Source organism: Schistocerca nitens, chromosome 1, assembly GCF_023898315.1.
Source record: "Schistocerca nitens isolate TAMUIC-IGC-003100 chromosome 1, iqSchNite1.1, whole genome shotgun sequence".
NCBI classification, from domain to species: domain Eukaryota; kingdom Metazoa; phylum Arthropoda; class Insecta; order Orthoptera; family Acrididae; genus Schistocerca; species Schistocerca nitens.
The window spans coordinates 202194280-202220704 of record NC_064614.1 but is presented as its reverse complement, the minus strand read 5'-3'; the positions used below and the strand labels follow the sequence as shown (position 1 = coordinate 202220704).

At 42.0% G+C, this 26425-nt stretch overlaps 1 protein-coding gene across 1 annotated transcript in view; it reads right to left on the bottom strand.

Moving 5' to 3' along the window:
• The window catches only part of LOC126245728 (S-phase kinase-associated protein 2), a 133528-nt gene that overhangs the window by 24691 nt on the left and 82412 nt on the right, over nucleotides 1–26425 (bottom strand). The window contains exon 6 of the mRNA XM_049948339.1: nucleotides 3018–3198. Within this exon, the coding sequence (XP_049804296.1) occupies nucleotides 3018–3198 (181 nt within the window). The remainder of the gene's footprint in view (nucleotides 1–3017; nucleotides 3199–26425) is intronic.

The following is a 26425-nucleotide window of genomic DNA, read 5'->3' as shown; positions in this document are numbered from 1 at the left end:
TGCTGACACCTTGTCCCCACCCCCCTCCTTTGGAGTGGTTCCCCCCCCCCCCCCCTCTCACCACTCTCACGAAAAGGACGTATATAATATCAGTGCTGCTTTGATTTTGTCTTTTCTGGTTATCTGGATTTGAATACACCAAAGATTTTTTTATGTAGAAAAATTAGTAATTTGCACTAATTTAAGCTATTGTTTTGACATTGTTTACATTGCACCTCACCAGTAGTGGAATGAAGGAAACATGTTGAATTAAAAGCTAATGCACCATCACAATTTGTACATAATACAAACTACCGGCACATGTTAGGAATAAAATTGTTATTGTAATTATGCAGTAATTAACGATTAAAGTTCCAATATTTCTAGTCATCGAAAGACAGCTATTTTTAAGTTTTGAAGCTAAAAATTGTTTGTATCCCTAACCGAAATATGACATGATTTTTCAGTCAGAACCAAATATGGTTCAAATGGCTCTGAGCACTATGGGACTTAACTTCTAAGGTCATCAGTCCCCTAGAACTTAGAACTACTTAAACCTAACTAATCTAAGGACATTACACACATCCATGCCCGAGGCAGGATTCGAACCTGCGACCGTAGGAACCAAATATGCTCATGTTCTGATTGGTGTAATGTAAAATTTTACTCATACAAAATTTAATTAATTTAATCAAGGTCTTTCAGTCAATTAAACTAATCCCTCTGTTCACATGAAAATGATAGTGATTATCCTTTAAGTAAAATGATATATGCAATATATGCAAATTAACGAAATGAATTATTGTTATGAAAAAACATATCATTTATAGTCTTAATAGAAACATTCTTTCCTGTCTGTACAAAATTATTAACTTTTATTTTGTGTAAATTCTATGTAATTTGGGAAGATGTAAGTAAAAATTTTATATGTAATAATGACAGTAATTGTTTAAAACTATAAAATAAGGCCAGTCGGAGGACAGTTGTGAGATAGCGTTAAGTCTATTTTATGCATAACACTGCATTGCTCCACTACACTGTTGAAGAAATGGCAGTGGCGTGGGGCTAATAGCCTCTACAAAGTAACAGACACTGGTTAGTTTACCCCGCATAAATATCAACGTGACTGCAAGTTGTAGTGATGGCACCCCACACCATAAAGTCTGATATCAGACCTGTGTGTTTTGGGCAAATGCACTCTGGAATAGGCAGCTCTCCATGTCTATGCCATACAAGGTATGTGCATCGTTCGCATACAGACAGAACCTACACTCATCAGTGAAAACAGCAGTGCACCATTCCCCTCTCCAGTCAACTCTTTCACAACACCAGAGTAGCCATCCTTGGCTGTGTTGTGGTACGAGTGACAGCCTGGCCAAAGGCACCCTTTATCTTAATCCTGCTGCAAGCAGATGGTTCCCAATGGTCCCTGATGACATAGCAGGTGAAACATGTGTCCGAATTACATCCATGGATGATCTGTAGGCCAGCATCATGCGCACAATACAAAGATCTTTATATACATCTGTACTACACAGATGTTCAGAACCTGTGGACCAAGTGTGGGAATGTTCCGCAGACAACTGTTGAAAGCAGCGACACCACCAATACACTGTGCTCAATATGTGCAGCAATCTGTTGATATGTCTCTCCAGCTTCCCACATGCTCACTATGGGACCCAGTTCTAGTGACAAGCTGTTCAGCAGGAGTATCTACTTTTTAGTGGGGTATAGTTGTAGCCTACATTGAATTATGCCAACACTGTTCACCTCTAAATGTGGCACAGTTACTGCCTGCAGAGTCCAAACTGAGGGTGCCCAGACAGGCCCCCTGAGCACCATCTGACTGTTGAATCACCAACATGAACTCTTTAGTACACACATATTATACCTCAGTGCTCCTGACCACAGTCCTTGAGCACTGCATTTTTTTGTTCCAGCAGTGTAAATTTGTGTTTTCTGACAAAGTTTTATGATGTCAGTTTCTGAGAGAGTATGCATTACAAGACATGCAGAGAGCCAACACTCAAATTCCAACGCCATCTCATTAACATCATATTAATTAAAAAACTACATTGGATGGGTAACCTTAAAACACAAAGGTTACTTTTTATAAATTTAAAATTATTTATAATTTAAAATAAGAAATATATTAAAACAAAGAAAAATATGAATGACAGTGGTTGTGGCACCAAGTACACTCAAGAACATGTCCTTCCATGCAAAATGATGGCAATTTTAACATAAAATATTACTTTGTGAAATTAAGGTTAGTTGGGCTGACTTTCCTGGGGGCACATGTGACTAGCTGACTATCAATATAAAAAATATACGAAGTAGCTAGCCAATCAATTGCTAAATCTGTTCCCTAACAATTTGAGGCAAGCCCTGATTCCTAACAAATTTTAAAACCCATGCTGCACTCTTAATCATTGCTTCAAGTAGAGAGTATTTCCGGTCAAACCATTTAACGCTCTCAGTTCAGCAAACAACAACTTTCAGTTAAATATAGTGCAATGTTATAGCAACACCTTGTGTTACATTCTGAACACATTTTGCAACTTAGGTGGAATCTATGGATGTGAAAGTCAAATATATTAATAAACAAGTGTAGAATCTTTATTTTGCATGCTTATTACTCCACGAGGTGGTGATGTTTGGTGTGAAAGGGTTGTTCAGCTGACCTGGTACAGAGGAAATGGGCTAATTCTAAATGCCTGTGGCTGACTGAAGTCTCACTGAGCGACAACGTCCAATACTTTCAAATATGAGCTAGCAAAACATTTACACCCTTTCCTCCCTGAGGTTTCACTTAAAAGCTAAGAAAGCAAAATATTTAAATATAGTTAACTTTATTACTTTAATTGATTTAGTGCTGGCACGCAAATTCTCTTTGGCTTCAGATAGTAAAATGATGGTTGAAAAGAACCAAAACATAGTTTATGATCTACTGCTGTGGACAGGCAATGAATATTAAAGTTAATGTTTACTTATATCACTGATATACAGTCTAGCTACACAATGCTAAACAAACGTACCTGGAGCAACCAGTGATTATACTAGTAATTCCCCTCTCATTCACACCTTCACAGCCAGACATGTTGAGGACTTCCAAACCAGAATTCTCACCAATGGCTGCACAGCAATCAGCATTCAAAACACAGTTCTCTAAACTAAGTTTGCGCAGAAAGTGACATGCTGACAGGAGCTGGGCCATTCCTAGGGAAATACATACAAATCAATTTACTGTTGCAAGAAATGTCACATAAAAATCACCCCAGTTAACAATGCGGGGAGACAGATTCTTAATGCCTGTAACTTCAATGTAACAAATAAGGTAATAGATAATGGTGTATGGATTATGTAAGAAATTCACTTTTCTTTGGTTGAAAAGTTTTAAGACCAAAAAATAAAAATAAGATAATAGCATTTTCTTTCAGGGAATAACAACTTTGTTATCAAAAGGGTATTAAATCTACTCTTCCTAATTCAAATCCTGATGAATCAAATTCCTCAATAAACTCACTAATTGCTTGTGCTTTTGCAAAAAAGCCTCAATAAATCAAAGAAATCTTGTGTTCTGGTGCACTCAATAAATTGAAATGGTTGTCACAACACATCACTAGGAAACAGAAAATACTTATTCAAAGTCAGTACCTATCTAACACTTAACTGTTCTGGTAGTCTTTCAAGCCACTGCAATATACCTTTGCTTACTCAACAATATGCAATATATCACAGTACATAATTAGTAGTAAAACTATCTTCAAAGAAGATAGTCTCTCACAGAAAAGCAGTAGTTTATTGAGCCCGTAGAACACAGATTGACAAAATATGCCTATTGGAGGTTACGGTATATGCTTATAGATAAGGCTAAGTCATTCACCGCTAGTGAGGGGTACCTCGTTAATTAAGAAATAAAAAGAAAAAACAATTTTTATGATGCTTTATGGTGAGAATGAGAGCACTGATGATAGTTTATTTAGCACGGAAAAATCAAGTAATTTGGCTGCTGGCACAGATAAGATCTGTGTCATGCTATAGCGAAAGGAGAAAACATGACAAAGAAGGTTAGCATTGTTGCTTGTAGTGAACATGGATGGGTTTAAGAAACTGAAGCGTCTTGTGGTAATAAAAACTGGTAGCTTTAGTTAGTTCATGGGTATTAGATGATTTCCTCTGTTAGTGCTCCAACAGTGGCCCTTGAGCCTGGACAAAAATATGGGGAAACAGATGTGAAAGTGTGCATTTTCTAGACAATTGCACAGTTTACAATATCCCACCACCTCCAGGTAATGTGATACTTACTGTTTACCCGAGAACCCCTCTTTGAAAATACAACTGCTTGGCCACAGACTAATTCAGAATTTTCAAACTTTGTGCTGCAAAGAAGTTGAGACAATTGTGTTGGATGGTGTTAAATATGATGTTGAACATAAGTTTTGGCAGTGATGACCATTACTGGTAAGCATGGAAACAAGTTACTGTGACAGTTTTGAACTGTTCCAATAAATGTTGATCATCAATGAGCCAAAGAAGAAACTGCCACAACAAGAGAGCAGTGAAATTGATTCACTTAATCATGACACCTGGGACCATCCTCATGATGGGAAAAAATGTGACATTTGACAATTCTGTACACTTTGATGATTGTATGAAAGTCTGCAGTGCCCTAATTGACACTGAAATTTTGGTTGTTTCCATATGACAAAAATGAAAACACAAAAAAGCTGATCAAGAGAAAAAGCAGAGTAAAGTCTGACTCCACAATGGACAAGATGGTCATTGGAAATGTTGTGCAGCCTTAGAATGTAAGTAGAAGGATAATCTTCACTACTGGCCATCCAAAATGCAACACCAAGAATGACCAGAGATATCACAGCCAGTCAGATTTGGGAGATAACGCACTGTACAAAGATCATGGTTGAAAATACAGTCCCACATGAAGTGAGTAAAATGATGAAATCAATACTGCCCGTTGCCACCATTGCTGGCTATAACTACTGCTGCACACCTCGGCATTGACTCAAATGGGCTTTGGTTGTGCTGATGCAGTGTAGCAATTCATACTGCTTCCACATATTGCCAAAGTTGATCTGATGTAGCATTCATTCTGCAGTCATCAACCAGATAGGGAGGAAAGGGAAGCCAGGACAGCAGCACAATCCGATGAGTGACAAAGTTATCTTGAACGTTGCATGCCATATGTGGTTGTGCATTATCCTGTTGCAATGTGGCTGTCAGCAAGCTCAGGCTCCAGCATTGTGCTATGGTATGCAGCCTGTTTGGCAACTGGATGGCCAAGTTTGCAGTTTGCTACTATTTGGTGGTGGCCATTCATGAGAGTAGAGAATTGGTTACTTGTCATGCCTGCATAGAATGCTGTACAGTAATTGCAGCACAGGTGATATGTTTTCACACATATCATCCCTGCCTTTTATTGGAAAGGAAAGTCCATAATTGTACTGCAGTAACACGTGGTAGGTGGGGGTGTGACAGGTTCTGCACTCGCGCAGACCACAAGGGAGTGACCCATGGGATGCAGCATTGGAACAGGTATGGACAAGGATGGTCTCTAGGTTGCGCGTGTGGTGGAACACTACTTTGGGGGATGTGAGTAGGATATCCCTTATCTCAGGGGATGACAAAAGGTAGTCTAAACCATAGTGGAGGATATGGTGAGCTTTTCAATGTCACAATGATGCTGGATGATCAGAAGAATGCTGGTTGGAGGCTAGTTAACAGGTTTACTGGTGTCAGAGGAGCAGATGGCACAAGAGATTTGTTTATGGATGAGCCGACAGTAAAGGCTCTGGTAAGGTTATCAGTATATTTCAGCACCACCTGCTTTCCACTGCAGACTCGATGTCCACAGATGGCAAGGCTGTAAGGAATGTAGCGCATAAACACTACATCATTATACGGAAGTCACTATACAAGAAAAAGTTAAACCTTACCTCCCACCTCACTACAAACAACAAACCCACACATGTTGAGTCTGAGCAGCCCATACATTTAGCTGTGTATCCAAAACTGTTTCACCAGCTGAATATTCATATCAAGAAACCACTGAAGGATGTTTGCCCTGCATGTGATAAGCTCCACATGTAAATTTCTCAAGCATCAGACCAACAGAAGTCAGACCCTCTGAATGAAATGACTGTTCAGTAAGCACTGACTGACAGCATACAAGCTGAATGCCATTAATAAGGAAAGTGCTTAAACTGATAGCAATAAAAGAACTGTCACTTGTGCCATGAATCAGAGTTTTTATCACTCTCTGAAAGTAGTGTGGCATTCTACAAACATGTTCTATAGACTTTTAATATGACTGTACACTATCCCAAGGAGATAACCATACAGTTAAAAGTTTAGTGAAGGAGTCCAGCTGAGGAGATGACTTGGTGGTATTGTGCTTTGTACCACATCTAACAAGGGAACCTCCCCATCGCACCCCCCTCAGATTTAGTTATAAGTTGGCACAGTGGATAGGCCTTGAAAAACTGAATCCAGATCAATCGAGAAAACAGGAAGAAGTTGTGTGGAACTATGAAAAAGTAAGCAAAATATACGAACTGAGTTGTCAATGCGCAACATAGGTAACATCAAGGAGAATGGTGCTCTAGAGCGCCGTGGTCCCGTGGTTAGCGTGAGCAGCTGCGGAAAGATAGGTCCTTGGTTCAAGTTGTCCATCGACTGAAAAGTTTAATTTTTTATATTCAGACAATTATCTGTCCATCCGTCCGATGCGAGGTAACTGCGCCGTAGTATGGGGACGCCACACCTAAACAAACATCGAAACACACGTCGTCAGTCGACTAGAGCGCACGGAAGAGAGAGTATTCCTGCTAACGAGGCTCCCTGGCTGGCAGTTGACTGTTCACTACTTTGAACGAGAGTGCATTAAATACGTGAGATGTATTCAGTGGGCAATATGAATCCAGCAAATATAGCTCGCGATTTCAATAACAATCGCATGGTTTTGCAGTGCGGTCGCAAAACACAGGCGCTAAACTTATTACAGTGAACAGAGACGCCAGTGAACGAACGGACAGATCATAACTTTGCGAAAATAAAGAAAGTAAAATTTTCAGTCGAGGGAAGACTTGAACCAAGCACCTCTAGTTCCACAGCACCTCACGCTAACCACGGGACCACGGCGCTCCTAAGCTTGCAATGTCCTTGATGTTGCTTATTTTGCACACGGACTGCTCAGTTTGTATATTTTGCTTACTTTTTTCATAGTTCCACACAACTTCTTCTTGTTTTCTCGATTGGTCTGTGTTCAGTTTTTCAAGGCCTATCCACTGTGCCAACTTATAACTATATCTGAGGGGGGTGCGATGGGGAGGTTCCCTTTTAAGTGGCTTGGCTTCAAAATTCAAGCAGTGAATTATTTATTCCAACAAGTGGTGGTCAGAAAAGAACTCGCACATAACTGTAATACCATTTTAAGTTGTTGAAGATCGCTTATCACAAGAAGTTTTTGATCACAAATTTTTAGCAGATCACACACTTACAGACTGTGACATAGACCACTAACTGAAAAGTAAATGAGAAGATTTAGGTCCTACTTAGGTGGTAAACAAGAAACAGTAGCCTTTTAGACAATGAAATGAACAAATTTTTATTCCTTTTTCGTGACTTTTCAAGCACTCATCACAAAGTAAGAAAGCTAATGTTCATGGGAAAAGATTCTTACTGAAAAACATGAACTAGACGGGAGTTACATTTTTTACTTTTTGCTTCCATATCACTATCAGTGGACCCCTAAACTTTTGTGTCTTCCATTTGTATTACCGTAATGTTGTGTTAACAGGTGTCAGGAATCTCGGCCTGGTGACCCATTAGACAAATCTGAAAATAATTAAAAATTTTTTTTCTTTTATGTAATGCGATAAAACGTCAGTGAATGAATAAGATGGATGCCTTTCTGTGAAGCCTTCCAGTGGTGCAAATATGTCCACTACTCCTTGAAATGCCTCTCTAAGTTTAAAATGAGATCTTCCTGGTCTTGAATAAAATAGTGCAAGTTTTCACACAGTCAGTCCAAAAGATGGAAGACAGTTGCAGAAACTCAATCATATTCTTTGAAATGATCCCGGAAATGAATGGTATGCTATGCAGTATCCTACTATCGAATTCCAGTCCCTCATCAGCTCCCTCAACTATCTAATTTCTTTTACCTCATAATACATTTTTTCAATCTCTTCGTCATCTGTTGGGCTAGTTGGCATGTGTGTTCCCTATGCTGCTCATACTAGCTTACCTGCATTTCCTATTTTCTTATTCATCGTTAAACCGACTCTTGCACTAGTCGTATTTGATTGTGTATTTATAACCCTGCGTTACCTGACAGAAGTCCTGTTCCTCCTGCCACCGAACTTCACTGATTTCCATTATAACTTTAACCTATCCCATTATAACTTTAACCTATCCATTTTCTTTTTTGAATTTTCTAACCTTCCTGTTTGATTAAGTGATGTGACGTTTCACATTCCGATCCGTAGAAATCCAGTTTTGTTTCTCCTGATAACATCCTCCTGAGTAATCCCCACCTGGAGATCCTAATGGGGGACTATTTTACCACTGGAGTATTATGATGATTTGAGGTGAGGGGGCACTTGACATCATACTCATCAGCACCCTGACGAAAAGTCAGCATGCTAATCTCACGGATGGGGACGAAGGCTGTCCCTGCATGTGGAGCAGTTTATAATGTATTGAAGTCTGCCTCCTTTCCCCACCAATTTAGGGATAAGCCCTGTCAGTTCACAAAATTTCACCACTCTTTAACACTGGACTCAGTATCTGCGAGGATGGTGGGCAGACCTCCATCGAGACTGAGGGCTGCCCTAATATCAGTATATAGGACACATGTTGCCACAATGTGATGAGCTGAAAGTGGCATGCTACAAACTTCACGGAGTGCTGGTTCTCTAAATTTCCTCAGTAGCGATTCACGAAAAGAACGCTTCCTTTCCTCTAGAGACTCCCACCCGAGTTCCTGAAGCATTTCCGTAACACTCGCGTGATGATCAAACCTACCAGTAACAAATCTAGCAGCCAGCCTCTGAATTGCTTCTATGTCCTCCCTCAAACCGACCTGATAGGGATCCCAAATGCTCGAGCAGTACTCAAGAATAGGTCACCAGCGTTCTATAACCGCTCTCCTTTACAGATGAACCACATCTTCCCAAAATTCTACCAATGAACTGAAGACGTGTTTTAGCATCGCAAAGGCACGTAATCTTGATGCCATATTTAGCAGGCTTCGATTTCATATAAACCCTGAAAACACATTTCCCTCTAAAGGGCAAATCATTTCATCAACTGTCAAATATTCTGAGCAGTTATAGATTTTTGACAGTTCTGAATGAAATTTCCAAATATTTCTGAGATGAGAGCAGTGCAATCATTATTATTCTTTCTTCCGTAGAAATATCATCATCAAATCTCAAAGCAAATAACAGGAACATAAATCACTTTACTAATATTGTTATTCTGAATATATCTCTGCCTGTCCCTTCAGTTGCCCATAGATTAACTATATCTTCATGGCCAGATTTGAATACACCTGATAATAGCAATCACCCAACAAATGCTTTCGTTTCCATGATACTCACATGGTTAGTGTAAGTAACATTAGTTTTATACTTTTCTGAATATTCTGTTATTTTCTGATAAGTGTGAGTGCAAATACGTGCACTCATTTCATCTGATATCAGCAATTACCATGATTCACTTTGTGACACGTTTCGTTTTTATGAACTGTACCGATGAGACCAGGTAGGTGAGTGGTGATGTGGCTTCTGACTCTGGACCTATCTGGTACATGAGTAGACACCACTTTAATCGCCTTTTACCTCGAAAATATGCACTACTTGACAGCCGACTATCTCTCTACTGAATCAGACGATGAATTACTTGAATCAGAAGAATTTCCTTGTTGTGTATTTTCATTGTCACTTATTGCTTTTTGTCATAGGGTTGAAAATCACATTCTGTGTGTGAATAATTTTCATCCAATAATAGTTCACATATTTCTTTATCAGTGAGACCCCGTTGCATTGTGGCAATAAAGTGCCCGAGACACCACAAAATAAGTCAATATACACTGACTAAAAAATCCTGTATCTGGAATCGCTGGTCAAATTAGACCCTGGGATGGCACCTGCCTCCACTTCCAGTAAATTTCAAGCAGCGAGCTCCCGGTCCCTGGTGCACCTCACAATGTACCGAGATGTCACGGGTGCGCGAAGCTGAAACTCCGCATGTTTCCATTGTTAGACAGTTTTATTATTGACGGTGGGTCCAAAATGACCCACGATTCTGGTTAAGGGTTAATCCTACAGCAGCTCCACACCTTATATGATACAGATTTTAAAATTTTTACATGGGTAATTAATAACAGGATCAAACCACTGTTGCTTGAAGTTATTGGACATTACTGAATGAATGCAGTTACGAATCATCACGTTAAACACTTTAGCAGAGCAAACGGATCTTAACATACTTGTCGTTAAACCAAGGCAGCACTTGCCTTGCCTTGATTTTGACAAGGCTTTTGATTGAGTTACCCATATGTTTCTGCTGTAAGTACCGAGAATGCGCTTCAGCGAGAAAGCAACCAAAATAACTGAACAAGGCATTACTGGTACCCATTCCAAAATAAAAATAGACTGACATTTAATACAACCCATCAAGATGAAACAAGCCATAGAACAGAGATGCCCATTATCTGCGACACTTCATGCAATAGCTGCAGAGTTGTTGCAAGCACGCACTCATGCTTACTATGTAAACTACAGCAAGTGAAGCAAAAGTGAGTGAAAAGGAAACCCATTTGTTACTTTTAAGGCCGCACAAATAATACATTCAGTCCATCTGGTCGCAGCAGACCGACACCAGAAAGCAACTGGGAATGGTAATCACTTAGAACCCCCAAACGACGAACACAAATCAATGAGAACCTCAATACTATATGGACAGCTTTCTAGGAACATACTACCAGAACCTGAACTGTATACAGAAAATTTCAGTGACCAATATTTACATGTATAGCAAATTATATTTCACTGCAACCCATACCACATGACACTACGAATCCTTGTTTGCACCACTTGGTATTTGAGGCAAGGTAATACCTTCTATGTTGCCTTCACAACTACTCAACTCTGATGTCCACAAGGACTAGTGGTGTTTAAGTATCCAACAACAATGTTAGGCTTTACTCCTCTGTAGAACCACAGATACAACACAACAACCACCCAACAGCACAGAAGAGAGAACTGTTTACCTGTGAGCCGCTAGATAAAACAACTCCAATAAATCCTGCCACTCTAAATCAGAACTGGACCATGTACCTAAGTTCCACTTACAATTAATGAATTCTGATCCATGTTGTCACCACAGCCAAACTATCTGCTATGCTCACAATGGAATCCACACACAACCCAACTGAGCACAAGCATCCACACGTAAATTGAAAAATCTCTGGCACAATATAAATAATCTAATTAGAATAGCACAGTTTGAGCAGTCTCATATGATACAGAAAATGACTTCTACTACAGTGCATGCAATGCCAGCATTTTGAAAACTTTCCACATACTGTATTTTATGGGCTATACATGGACTTTTTTCCTTCGAAAAATTGTCTCCGAAATTCACGTTGCATCATACTCCAATATAAAAATGTCCAGTGTTTGATTTTAAATTCCTGTCACTTTTAAAAATGGCCATATAGTCAATGATGTGTAAAACCTATCTTTATCTGGCAACATTGGATTCAACTGGTAGCAGCAGAGCACCAATGCGACCAACATGAGTTGCGGGGATTCACAAGCTCGCTAGCAGTCTTCTCCTCCTGCACCACCATCAAAAACCCAGAACACTATCTAGCCTATGATGCATCATTGCAGTCTACAGCACCAGTGAAATTGAACTGAAAGTCTACGTTCATCTTTGCAGAGATGGTTGCAGGACTCAGCTGTTTGATACAGGATGTCAAAATAAACACCTTTCAGCCATCTAGTTTCCAACTTTATTTTATTTGGCAACCAGATTCAGCATTTTAATATGCTATCTTGAGGGCTGAAGTGATCGCTACAGCAAATCTACGAATACCAGTATTGCTGGCCTATTTTGATCACAACCGAGGTAGAATCTTCCTACACGCGAGTCAGGGGCCTGAAGATGGCATATCAAAACGCTGAAACTGGTTGCCAAGTAAAAAAAGGTTTGGCTGAAAGATTTTTAGTTTGACAACCTGAATTGAAAGTGATAGTAGCTACTTTTGTAATGGAAAAAATAAAAAGGTACTCGTATGATGTGGGCTACAAATTGAAATTAATAGCATGTGCAGAACACGGTAACAGTAGCTGAGTGGCACTTCAGTCCTCCAACAGAAAAAACCATTCATGATTGGTGGGCTAGCATAGGACGACTGAAAAAATTTAGGAAGACTAAATGCGCAAATAGAGCACTGAATCCAAAATGGCCAAAACTAGAAGAGCACATATTGAAATGGATTCAAGCATACCATCAAAATGGCAATGAAATTAATAAAAAAATGATTCAAATACGCGCTCTTAAGTTAGTGCTATAGTGTAAGGGTGGAGTTAGTTGTCGGTACAGGTTTACGAAGTGTCATGTACTTAGCATGTGAACCAAAATATCTCAGAAAATACCATAAAGAGTGTAAAGAGTAATCTGTTTCTGTCACTTTATTATTCAACATCAAAAGAAAATCAATGTGGAGCTAAGCCAAATAGCAAATATGTACGAAACTTCTGACATTTGATGTGCCAAGTAACAGAACTGTTGGCATGAAAGGTGCTAAAACTATTACTATGAAAAAAAGTGGACAAGAAGAAACGCACTACACTGTTGTCCTTTCATGCTGTGCTGATACTAATCTTAATCCAACAATCATTGTCAAGCACAAAACTATGCCAAAACCTTCCAAAATACCACCAGGTGGTGTTCACGTACATTACAAGTACTGGACGGACAAGGCTGATATGAAATTTTGGATCAACAGTTTGGGAGATAAGGGAAGGTGCTTTATTGAATAGAAGTTCTCTTCTTGTGCTAGATCAGTTTACTAGTCGTTTGAAACATTCTATTAACAAGAAACAAAAAGGAAAATACAGAGCTTGCTGTTATTCTGGGAGGACTTCACAACTGCAACCTCCTGATATCTCAATAAATGAATCATTTTGAAGTGTAAACAAGAGAAATGGAACAAATGGATGAAACCCAACATGAATTCATGCCAGAGGTAGCTTTTAAACTACCTACTATCAAGTAACACAACAATGTAATTGGAAAGATAAAGCCTACTCACCAAGTGATGGCAGCACACGCCACACACGAAAGTTATACTTACAGAAGCTTTCGGAGCCAGTGGCACTACCTCCTGGCAGAAGGGTTGAAGGGGAAGGAAGAGGGGTGAAGGAAAAGGATGGTGAGGTTTAGGAAAAGGGGTGGATTTCTGAATAGTCACCCAGAACCGCGGGTCACGGAAGACTTACCGGATGGGATGAGAAGGAAAGATCCAGTACGTCTCCCATGGCACCCGCATGCGTGTGCATGACTTTCCAGGATTTTAAAGGTCAGTTCAGTTTTATGACCTAAGATTTTTTATCTGGTTTTGTAATCAAATAAAAATGGTAAAATTTTTAAAAATGCCTGAAATTAAGATGCATCTTGTAGTCCATAAAATCTTACAATCCAAAAAATACAGTAAATATTTGAATTGAACTCAAATTTTCCCATATTAGTTTTCAGAATTTCAGGTAGCAGGTTGTTGTTGGACATGTATTTTTCCCATACAATATAGTGTGTTACGAGAAAACTTTGTGGACATGTTCCACACATTAAAACAAAAATGTCTCAAATATGGGCTCTAAAATGAAAACCTTAAGAACTATGAGCACTTTTTAATCTTTGCTACTGTGAAAAATCTCTTCTATCGAAGTGTCCCCAAAGTAATTTTTTTTTTTTTGAAACATGCTGAATTTTAAGCCTACTCTTCCCACTGTTCCTTCAAGAATTTCTTTTTCTTTTTCCTGCTGTTTCACTGTCATGACATGGAACTGCCAGGTTGTCTGAAAAAGCTGAGCATTCTATCCTAATATTGTCTTGTTCCTAATTTGATTGGTTCATTCATTTTTAACTCTGATTTTAGTTTCTGCCACACTTGGATTATCATGTTTACCCGAATATAAGACAAGGTTTTATCCCAAATTCGTCATTCGAAAAATAGAGGGTCATCTTACATTTGCAGATTAAATTATTGCTGCAGATGCTAACATTTTTACATAGTTTAATAGAGTATATAGGGATTGTCTTACATTTACAGATGAAGCTTTGGTTATTGAGGTCACGTGCAACTTTATTTTGAAGAAATCTGAAGGGCTGGACAAATGATACTTGTGTTTCAACAGGCTCAAGATTTTCCGAAGCGATTGATACAATATCGATGTTGCTCACTCTCATGGCATAGTACACACAATACACAAGAAACTATGAACTAGCCACCACAAAAAATTTATTGATCTGCTTAAAATTCGACAGTTTTGTGAGGCACAGGAGGAAATAGCACTAAATTCTATCTCACAAACTCTTGTTGTACCTGAACAGGTTTGGAATAAAAGTTCATACATCTATGGATACCATGTACAAAAATGAATGCTGCTTTTTAAGAATAAGTAACATACAAAACTGGAAATAATGTCCCTCAAGAAATATTACTTTATTCTGAATCCAGATCAGTATTTTATTTGTTTATGAGAGACTGTAATAATTTATTAAGTAGGTTGCAAATACATTCAGTCGCTGTTCACGTATTAATACCAGGCAAAAATGCTACCAGCTTTGAATCAGCTTTAGAATATTATGGTGACATTCAGATGAAACTGTAAGGAAAATTAATCTATAATAAATGTTTAAAAAACACAATAAATCCTATTAACTGCGATTATTGTCACGAGAATAAATTGCAGTCGAAAGACCCGTTGTGGAGATAGTACCACTCGTGAGTAGCTCACAGAACAAACAAAGTATGAGATCTTATTTATGTATTAGTTGCTGTTACCTATGACCTGCAACCTAGAACATATTGCAGTTCATGTTTCACAGTTGCTCAAGCACAGTACCACAGAAGAGTTGGAGGAGGAACACTGGTACCAGTTTTGGCTAAGAAGTAGATGAGTGCGTAGAGGGGAGCAGTGAGCTGGCAGCAAATTATGTCATATTACTAACTGTGGGAATCTATACCTGTACTTTGGCTTTTGGGAACATCAACCATGTTTAAACTGCAGTTTGCCTGAATCCATATATCATCTGAATTGACTTTAAAATTGGACAAATACTCAAAAATAGTGTTCATGTCTTCAGGAGACTGCGAAAATCTAGATAGGGGCCAGTGGTGAGCTTGTGTGTTTCGTGCTGCAATGCTGTAAACACTCAACTAACATATGATGGAGACTGAAGTGTCAGCTGCTGGTTCTATGGAACCAATGAGAGAGTGGTGAGCAGACAATACATTTAGAAGTAAGAGCCACTAACATTCTCATGTCAGTATAGTAGCAAAATCTGATGTGTTCAAATTAAAATAGCTGTGTTCTCTGTAGAGCACGTCAAAACGCTGCTCAATCTCGCTCGCTTCTCGCTGAGTACGCGGTTCATTATCGCTGGCACAGGCGCGTCAGGTGGGGATGACTGACGTCACGGTACGAAACTGAGCTGAAACGAGTATTGTCGAATAGGACGGGTGCCGGCCCGAAACTGCGAGAGCGCGGGCTGACCGAGAGACTCGTATTATCGTAACGTAGCGGTAGGCAGTAAACTGTCACGGGACTAAACTCAGCACGAGTGGTTCCGGAACCGGGAACAGTGCAATGACTACCATCACAAAAGATGTTTTGTTGAAGAAACCTGCTGATGGGACGTACATTCTGATAAAGTGGGAATAAGGAGTGGCAGTTCCTGTTGGGAAAAATTTAAGATAAGCCCTTCAGTTATTACTAAATGATTACAGAATTGATTAATGGAATAGCTTCGTTTGTGCAGCATTTTTTAATAAATTGATACGTTTTTTGTGTCCGTAAACGAAAAGAAAAATTGTATTCGTGAAACAAATATGAAGGTGTTTATTACGACTGTTTCAGGTGGTTGTTGAAAGAGATACACGACTTCCAATTGGTTACGTTCAGTGCCAAAATGGAAATTGTGGAGCATTGCTTGCTTGCAAAGGAAGCACAACTGGAATGAACAGACATAAATGTAAGGATAACCGACACTTGTCAAGCGCTGCAGCTGCCATTGCCGATAAAATATTTATTAGGGACAAATGTGTTTTAATGTGTGCAACAGACCTCCGACCATTTAATATGGCAAGTGGTGAAGGATTCATAAGCTTAGCTCAAGAACTGATAAATACATTGCAAAATATGGACAAATCACCGCCCAGGACGTGCTACCTTCCCCAACGACTGTAGCACGACATATTAAGGAATTGGCTGATCAAGTAAGGAGTAAACTTATTTCAGTAGTGAAAGACGCAATTGGTAAAAACCAGTGTTCAATGACGTGCGATCTGTGGACAGACAGTTATCGTAAGACCCATTACCTGACTGTCACGTCCAGCTATACTGATGAGTCGACGGACAAATGGAAACTTATAAACAGTGTACTCTTAACTACGAGGTTTCATGATGTTGCCAAGACTGGTGAACATATCATTACGGAAGAGTTGCAGATAACGTCCTTGGAATTAAGACGGGTTACTTCCGTTACAGGTAAGGGAGCTAACATCAAGAAAGCACTAGAAGCACACAAACGACTCCCATGCACACACACAAAATTCAGTATTAATATCTATAGTAGGCAGGAAAGTGGGTGGCTAGTTTTCCTTGCTACTGCAAGAAATGACTTCGTGTTAATGCTTAGCTTAGACCCCACAATAAGCGTATCTTTACGTAGAAAATAATTTACAGTCGTCATCTCTTGCTTTATCATAACGTTTCACGATTTCCCTTGTCACCGTTACATGACAGTTGACAGTTTGAGTAATCTGAATGCCACCACTGATAGCACTTTTACAGGAAACTTTGGCAGCTTTACTTTTATAATTACGTGGACTTGATTTGTTCGAATGTCTCAGTTTTGATTCGTTCGACTGAAATGTGTCTTAAATGTCTCCAAATGCATTCATACACACCAGCACAACTGTGACATGTCACACGCGCATGTTCCTCACTAGTATACTTGTAACTCGGACAGCCGCACACAGTACGACCCGCGTTCGGAACGGCCCCATGCGACTTTGGCGGCGCTGCAGGTGGCCAGCCGAGAGTGTCGGGTCGCCTCGTTATCGAGACCGCGCTCTCCGAACACGATAATCTCGCAGGCAGCATTGTCGCTGCTCAGTCTCGCTTACGAGAACGAGCGGGAATACGGCGACAGCTGACGGCCTCTAGTTCTCTGGTCCCACAGAAACCACAACCTCGGAAATCAACATTCAGAAGAAACAGCCAAAGATATGGGAATCAAAGATATAAATTTCACACTGTGCTATTTGCACGATGATTAAAAATTGCGAAACCACAGATAGCAGGCCTAGAGAGCAAAATATGTAGGAATGAAAATGGTCTGCAAATTAATGTAAACTGTTTCTCTTTGTTTATTTTATTTCTTCTTGTATTATTCAAATGTAGACAATAAATGGGACAAATTTATAACAGGTATAATGTTGACTTTTTAGGCAGATACTTTGTCAAAATTTTGTAACTGATTAGTCAAAATACTTAAATAGAATTTTCTCAAGAAGCTTCTTGAGAAAAAGAGGGTCGTCTTATACTCTTTAAATACAGTACTACTACTAAGACACAGTTGGAAAACAATGGAGGGAGTCCATCAGCCTGTCTCATTGTTGTTTCAATTTCAAAATGTTCTGCAATTTCACCCTGAATTTTACCATGGATTTTGTACCATTTAGTGTTTCAGTAAAAGATGAAGCATTAATTGCCAAGGTCAATGTTTACACATTGGGTAAAGTTGTTCCAGCATTGGCCTCAGACCATTGCAACCTGCAAGGGTATGCAGGCCAGCCACCTACATAATTCTGCAGCTAGGCCCTGCAATAATGCTGCTGTAGCATTCTACAGTGCGGTATCCTACCATAAGCAGTGTACTCTATTGCTACAAGCTGTGGCACAGTCATCAACCGCCAGCCTGTGGGCCACATGTGCACCAATCCAGTATTCTTGCGGCATGCGGATCTCAACTGTATTTTGTACTGACATGCATCTATCAACTTTTACCCCATTCCAGAAACGTCAACTAACACTAACAGCTTATTAAAATCACAGTTTTCCCTCATCAAGTGCAATTTTCCTGCTCAGTAACAAACAAAAATACACTGCTGGCCACCGTAAATGCAACACCAAGAAAGACAAGAGGTAGCACAACAAAATTTATTTTGTAGATAACATGTTGACCAAGTATCCAATGATTACGTTTACAGACGTCTGTGACATGTGGTTCCTGCCAGAATCAGTAGCCAGAGTAGCCGTCATTGTTGGAGATCACCGCTGCCACACATCTCGGCATTGAGTCAAAGAGACGTTGGATGTGTTTCTGGGGTACAGCAGCCCAAGTAGCTTCCACACGTTGCCAAAGATCATCTGGTGTGGCAGCTGGGGATGTAATCTGGGTCACTCGTTGAGCAATCATGGACCACATGTTTTCTATCGGCGAAATATCCGGAGAGCGAGCCGGCCAGGGAAGCAAATCAATCTGGTTATTGACGAAGAACCTTTGGACAATGCGTGCCACGTGTGGTCGCGCATTATCCTGTTGAAATATGGCTGTGCCCGAGCCCTGAAGGTAAGGAAGGACAACTGGCTCCAGCACCTCGGACATGTAGCGCCGGCTATTTAAAGTACCGCCAATGCATACTAGAGGCGTGCGAGAGTAATATCCAATACCGCCCCATACCATAATACCCGGTGCAAGACCAGTGTGGCGGTGCATAATGCAGCTGTCCACCATCCTCTCTCCACGGTGTCTCCACACTCGAATCCGACCATCGTGGTGCTGCAGACAGAAGCGTGCCTCGTCAGTAAAGACAACGTCATTCCATTCTGCCGTCCAGATCCGTCTGTCATCACACCATTGGCGACGGAGACGTCTGTGGTTCTGCGTCAATGGTAGACGAAGCAATGGACGTCTTGCGGACAGACCACTCTGCTGTAAACGGCGTCGAATGGTACGCGCAGACACTGGATGATGCGTTACAGACGCAATGTGCTGTGCTATGGTTCGGGATGTCACTGAGCGATCCGTCACTGCCATGCGCACAATTTGCCTATCAGCACGTGCAGTGGTGCACCGAGGTGAATGCGATCGACCACGTCGGTCCGTCGTACCCTCCTGCATCCAACGGTCACATATCTGCATTACAGTTGTTTGGTTTCGTCCAACACGACTAGCGATTTCTCTGTATGATAATCCACAATCTCGGTAAGCCACTATCCTTCCTCTGTCGAACTCTGATACTTGATCAAAAGATGTTCGCTGTTGTCTACGAGGCATAACTGATCGTCTTGTGAAACAACCACAAGGTAAACACACGTGCCGAACGTACACTCGTCGAAATCGCCAAGCCTTAAATGGCGCTATGAGGTGGCGCCACAGGCGCGCGTGATGTGCGTCTGCGCTGAAATTCTAATCAGTTGCATATCTCATCGCTGCAAACCCATGGTGTAAATTTCACTTGATTCGGATACTTCCTTCAGGGTGTTGCATTTACGGTGGCCAGCAGTGTACTTATAGAGAGAGTAATATTTCAGAACATACTAAATTTTAATTGACGTTTGTGAACTCTGCCACGAGCTACATAAAGCTGGCCGCTTACCTCAGGGCTGAGGGGTAAGTAGCTTTGCCACTGCCAGTTTAGAGTGTGTGAGAGCAGGAATCTTTTGTTGTTTGTCTTCCAGTAGATATCACGGGCGTGTGTGCCTAGTAAAGATTTCCTGACATGGTATAACTCTTGCCACAGAAGTCACATGGATTCATAAGTGCGCATTACACAGAGTTGTTTCCAAATGCAGTACTAATTTGTAGCAAGGAACATTACATTAATTAAGGTTGTTGCAATAAAATGCAACATGTAGAAGAAAAATAACATTCAAGGCCTTTAGAAAACATCTGTGTTTTATACCGCATAATCAGTTTACAGATAAGTACAGTTATTATTATTCTTGTTGTTACCTAGGTATCATAACATGGTCACTAAGTACTCATGAGCAGCAGCTTAGTACATTAGAATGCAGGGTTCTGTGCAAGCTCTATGGGGTAGTTCAAGATAACAATGGTTTCTGGAGATCTAACACAAATACTGAGCTGGATCGCCTCATACAAGGAGCGCACATTGTAAGAACAAAATAGAATAGCCTGGCTTGGACACGTCCTTAGGATGGAAACTGGAAGAACAAGAAGCGTGCCAGAGAATGGAGGGCAGAATGGAGGAAACTTGTATAGAGTAGACCTACACACAGCTGACATGCCATAAGAAGACGACATTTACTGTTGTTAAGTAATTGTCTGCTAACACAAACAACACTGCCTGACAATGTTACAGTGTCACAACTCTGGGATCACTAAGGTTGGCAGCAATCTGAAATGGAGAACAGTCGACACTAAGTGTTCGGAATGGTGCCAATTTTTAACAATCAGTACTAGCGGGGCTGGCTGTCAAGTGTTGCACCCTTACTACAGCTAGTCTATTGTGTGCTCATAACATTTATGTAAGTTATCAATTAATAAAACTCTGCAATATGCACCTCAAGGTGCCACCCCACAATGTTGGTACTGGCTCCTGAGCAAAAATGTTTGATTGCTGCTGTAGCACAGGGCAGCATTTCCACAGCTGATGATGTCCCCCTTGAATGTGGTAAGTGGAAAGAACTGGTTTCCACACGATACAGCTGCACACACAAGGTATAACAGCCACAACAGGACACCTGGAAAGTATATCAGGGAATATAGTCAGTGCTTATGGTTAAACTCAGATGTAGGAATTAAGTGTGTTCAGAAGCGGAAAATATAGTTTTGGTGTAGGTGTTTGTTCCCTTTGTATTGTGGACAAGATTGCAAGGAACAAACCACGAGCAGAACTTGGGGGAGGGGGTAGAAATTAGGTGATCATCATTGAGACAAATAACTGGAGAGGCTATGGGAAAACAATATAGCATTTTGTAAGGAATTAGAGAAGATTTAGGGGAGAAAGAAACCAGTCCTAATTATAAGCTGCTGTTTGATCTGTGAAATAAAACAACACTACTGTGTCTTCATTTTTCCCCATGCACCTAAGGTGAATCTTCTCTCAAACCAGAAGTTATATTCTACAAATTGTCTGTTCTTCGCTACACATCACCACGTGGTGTACAGTAACTGGTAATCCACAAGATTGCGTCTATTTCTTCAAACTTTATTCTCAATCCACTGAGTTGGTAGACAGTGGACTGGGAATGTCTTACATTTTGTGGGCTGTAGCTTATGTCAGATACATAATTATTAATATGACAATCACAATGGTATGGGCAAATCAGGTGGGCAGATGGCTCTCCGCCAATGGACAAGCTAGCAGAATATCCTTTGATCTGCTATGCAGATACCCCATTTTGCTGGATGTCTGTATATTGCACAGCATTGTTTGTTGTTAGTGCCTGTCCTAAATTATTCCTCTCTGTGTTGGCCAAACATTTTATCTAGTGCATATGAGATAATACACAGAATGTTTCTGCACTACCGGGGTTGACTTATGGCTGTAGATGAAGCTTGGATAGTTGAGATCACATGCAGATTTACTTTGATGATTCCAGAAGGGTGGGATAGGCGGCAGTGGCACTATCACAGCTGAATATGGAGAAGGTAGTGGTAAAGGGCAGCAAATTTTGTTGTGTTGCCTGCTTTTTATCGACGTATACTGTGTTTCAACTGCAATCTGCCTGCGTCTAAATGTAGTCTGAATTGAACAACTGTCAGCAATAGTATACATTTTTGCAAAAGAAATTAGCTAACAAATAGTTTCACACAGATCATGCAAAAGAAGGCATAATGGTTGGTTGGTTGTTTGGGGTTTAAGGGACCAAGGTCATCAGTCTCTTGTTCGAAATGCGGTCCATTCCGCGAGTGTGACATCTCAGGAAAGTTGGAACAATAAAAGGGAAAAGGCTAAAATGTAAAAGGGCAGTCATGTTGTCAATGGTAAAAACAAAATGAGGGAAGGCAGCAAGAGAACGAACCCAACGCTATGCTGAAGCAGCAGAGGCAAGACCACCTGTGACTTAACCTAGAATGTAGAAAAAAAAGAGAGTAAAAGGGGAAGAAAAGAGGATTTCGGTCAGGGAGGTGAGTCGGAAATCTCCTAACACGGCTTACAGTGGGAGACAGCCCAACACTCACTGCCCTGCCCCAACACCAGAGAGAGATTAAAAACCTTAAAACTGAGAATAAAAACCACTTTCCCGGAGGAAACTGAGAACCAGACAGACCATCCAGGAATCGTCAGCCAACATCAAAGGTAAAGTGTGGGGGAGGCTGTACTTAGCACGCAGAGCCAAAAGAAGGGGGCATTCAACCAAAATGTGGGCTACTGACTGGAAGGCTCCACAACCACAAAGTGGGGGTGGCTTCTCACACAAAAGAAAACCATGGGTCAGCCTGGTATGGCCAATGCGGAGACGACACAGTGTGGTTGAGTCCTTTCGGGAGAGGCGAAAGGAAGAACGCCACGGGCCTGGTGTCACCTTAATCACGCGAAGTTTATTAGACAGGGGAGTAGCCTCCTAAGAGTTGGCCCATGACTGTGCGAAGTGGGATTTGATGTGAAGCCGTAAATCCGCTGCAGGAGGGGTTACAGAGAAGGAGGGATAAGTGACTGCTCCCCCAGCCAAACGATCAGCGAGCTCATTACCTGGGATACCCACATGGCCAGGCACCCAAAGGAGGTCAACGGAACAAGCAGCATGGTGAAGATCAGCGAGATGGTTATGGATGGCAGAGACCAAGGGATGGCGCGAGAAACACCGGTCAATAGCCAGAAGGCCACTCACTGAGTCCGTACATAACAAAACGCAGTTGTGTTGGGGCTGTTTAATAACGGTAAGGGCCTAGGAAATTGCGATCAATTGCACAGTAAACACCCCACATGTAGGTGGCAGCAGATGATTTTCCGTTCCAACAGAGGACGTGAAGGCATACCCCACATAATCAGCAGATTTAGAGCAATCAGTGTAAAAAACAACATCATCCCAAAACTCACATAAAATTTTGCGGAAAAAAGGAACGGAACACCATCGGGGGGATGGAATCTTTCGGACCTCGGCAGAGATCCAACCGAATTCGAGGCCGAGGAACTAACCAAGGGGGCGGGAGGGGTGGGGGGGAAGGAGCGAAGAAGACAGGAAAAAGAAGGAAGCTGAAAATCACGGCAAAGTGACGCAAGGCGGAGCCCAACCGGTAAACCCGCCCGAGGGCGGGAATCGGGTGGGCGACGTCCATGGTCTGGGAACATGATAGAATAGGAAGGATGAGTGGGAGAGGAACGGACAGCGAGTGCATAAGACACCAGAAGCTGGGACCGCCGAACAGAAAGGGTTGGTTGGTTGGTTGGTTGAGGTTTAAGGGACCAAACAGCAAGGTCATCAGTCCCTTGTTTCAAATATGCGCCATTCCACTAACGGGACAACTCAGTAAAGTCAGAACAATAAAACAGAAAAAGGGAAAAAACGTAAAAAGGCAGTTATGTTGTCATTGGTAAAAAACAAAATGAGGGAAGTCGGCAAGAGAACGAACCCAACACTATGCTGAAGCAGCATAGGCAAGACCACCTGTGACTTAAAAGGTACAACTGCTATAATGAAGAAAGTACGTATGGGAATAGAAAGACTAACCAAGCCTTTAAAAAAAAAAAGGGTAAAAACAGAGTGAAAGGGGAAGAAAAGAGGAATTCGGTCAGGGAGGTGAATCAGGAATCTCTGAACACTGCTTACAGTGGGAGACACCCAAACACTCACCGCCCCGCCCCAACACCAGAGAGAGATTAAAAACCTTAAAACTGAGAATAAAAACCACTTTCCCGGAGGAAACCGAGAACCAGACAGACCATCCGGGAATCGTCAGCCAACATCAAAGGTAAAGTGTAGGGGAGCCTGTACTTAGCACGCAGAGCCAAAAGAAGGGGGCATTCAACCAAAATGTGGGCTACTGACTGGAAGGCTCCACAACCACATAGTGGGGGTGGCTCATCACACAAAAGAAAACCATGGGTCAACCGAGTATGGCCAATGCGGAGACGACACAGTGTGGTCGAGTCCTTTTGGGAGATGCGAAAGGAAGAACGCCATGGGCCTGGTGTCACCTTAATTGCACGAAGTTTATTAGACAGGGGAGTAGCCTCCCAAGAATTGGCCCATGACTGCGCGAAGTGGGATTTCATGTGAAGCCATAAATCCGCTGCAGGAGGGGCTACAGAAAACGGGGGGTAAGTAACTGCTCCCCCAGCCAAACGATCAACGAGCTCATTACCTGGGATACCCACATGGCCAGGGACCCAAAGGAAGTCAATAGAACAAGCAGCACGGTGAATATCAGCGAGATGGTCATGGATGGCAGAGACCAAGGGATGGCGCGAAAAACACCGGTCAATAGCAAGAAGGCCACTCATCGAGTCCGTGCATAACAAAACGCGGTTGTGTTGAGACTGTTTAATAAAGGTAAGGGCCTGGGAAATTGCCATCAATTCCGCAGTAAACACTCCACATGTAGGTGGCAGCAGATGACTTTCCGTTCCAACAGAGGACGTGAAGGCATACCCAACGCGATCAGCAGATTTAGAGCCATCAGTGTAAAAAACAACAGCATCCCGAAACTCCCACAAAATTTGGCGGAAAAAGGAACGGAACACCACCGGGGGGATGGAATCTTTCGGACCACGGCGGAGATCCATCCGAAGTCGAGGCCGAGGAACTAACCAAGGAGGGGTGGAGGGGACGGAGCGAGGAAGACAGGACAAAGAAGGAAGCTGAAAATCACAGCAAAGAGACGCAAGGCGCAGCCCAACCGGTAAACCCGCCCGAGTGCGGGAGTCGGGTGGGCGACGTCCATGGTCTGGGAACAGGATAGAATAGGAAGGAAGGATGAGTGGGAGAGGAACGGATAGTGAGTGCATAAGACACCAGAAGCTGGGACCCCCGAACAGAAAGGGGCGGGATCCCAGCTTCAACCAAGAGACTATCAACAGGGCTAGTAGGGAAGGCACCGGTGGCCAAACGGATACCATGATGGTGGACTGGATCCAGCAGGTGCAGTGTGGAAGGAGCAGCTGAACCATAAACTTGACTACCATAGTCCAAGCGAGACAGAACTAGAGCGCAATAAAGACGGAGAAGGAGGGAACAGTCCGCACCCCAAGAGGAGTGGGCACGGAAGCGAAGGACATTGAGTTTACGGAAACATCCTACCTTCAGAAGTCTGATATGGGGCAGCCAAGTGAGCTTGTTGTCGAAAAGAAGCCCCAGGAAACTAAACTGTGGGACCACAGGCAATCGTCGTGCATCGAGATAGAGTTCTGGATCAGGGTGGATCTTAGTACGGCGACAGAAGTGGACCACCCGCGAATTTGAAGGAGAGGATTGAAACCAGTGTGAGAGTCCATGCAGAGGCACGCCGTATAGCTCCCAGGAGCTGCCGCTCTGCATAGGCCATCGAAGAGGAACTAACCCAAATGCAGAAATCATCCACATACAGGGCAGGGCGACCAAAGGGCCGACAGAGGCCACTAGTCCATCGATAGCAATGAGGAAAAGAAGGACACTCAAGACAGAACCCTGTGGGATGCCCGTCTCCTGGGTCCGTGGAGAACTAAAAATAGTACCAACCCGAACCCTGAATGACCGATGGAACAGGAACTGGCAGATAAAAATCGGGAGTGGGCCCCAAAGACCCCACTGATGAAGGGTAAGTAAGACGTGATGGCGCCAGGCCGTGTCATAGGCCTTGCAAAGGTCAAAAAATACTGCAACCAAATGGCAGCGCTGGGAAAAAGCCTGCCAAACTGCGGATTCCAAGCAAAGTAAATCATCGATTGGAGACCGTCCCTCTCGGAAGCCACACTGGTAAGGGGACAATAGATCCCGATATTCGAGGACCCAATTGAGCCGATGGGCTACCATCCGTTCAAGTAACTTACAAACAACATTGGTCAGACTAATTGGCCGATAGCTGTCAACAGATAAGGGGTTCTTACCAGGCTTAAGGACAGGAACCACGATGCTATCCCTCTACTGAGAAGGGAAATCACCGTGGAGCCAGATACGGTTAAACACCTGGAGAAAATGTTGCCATTGTGGAGTACTGAGATGTTGAAGCA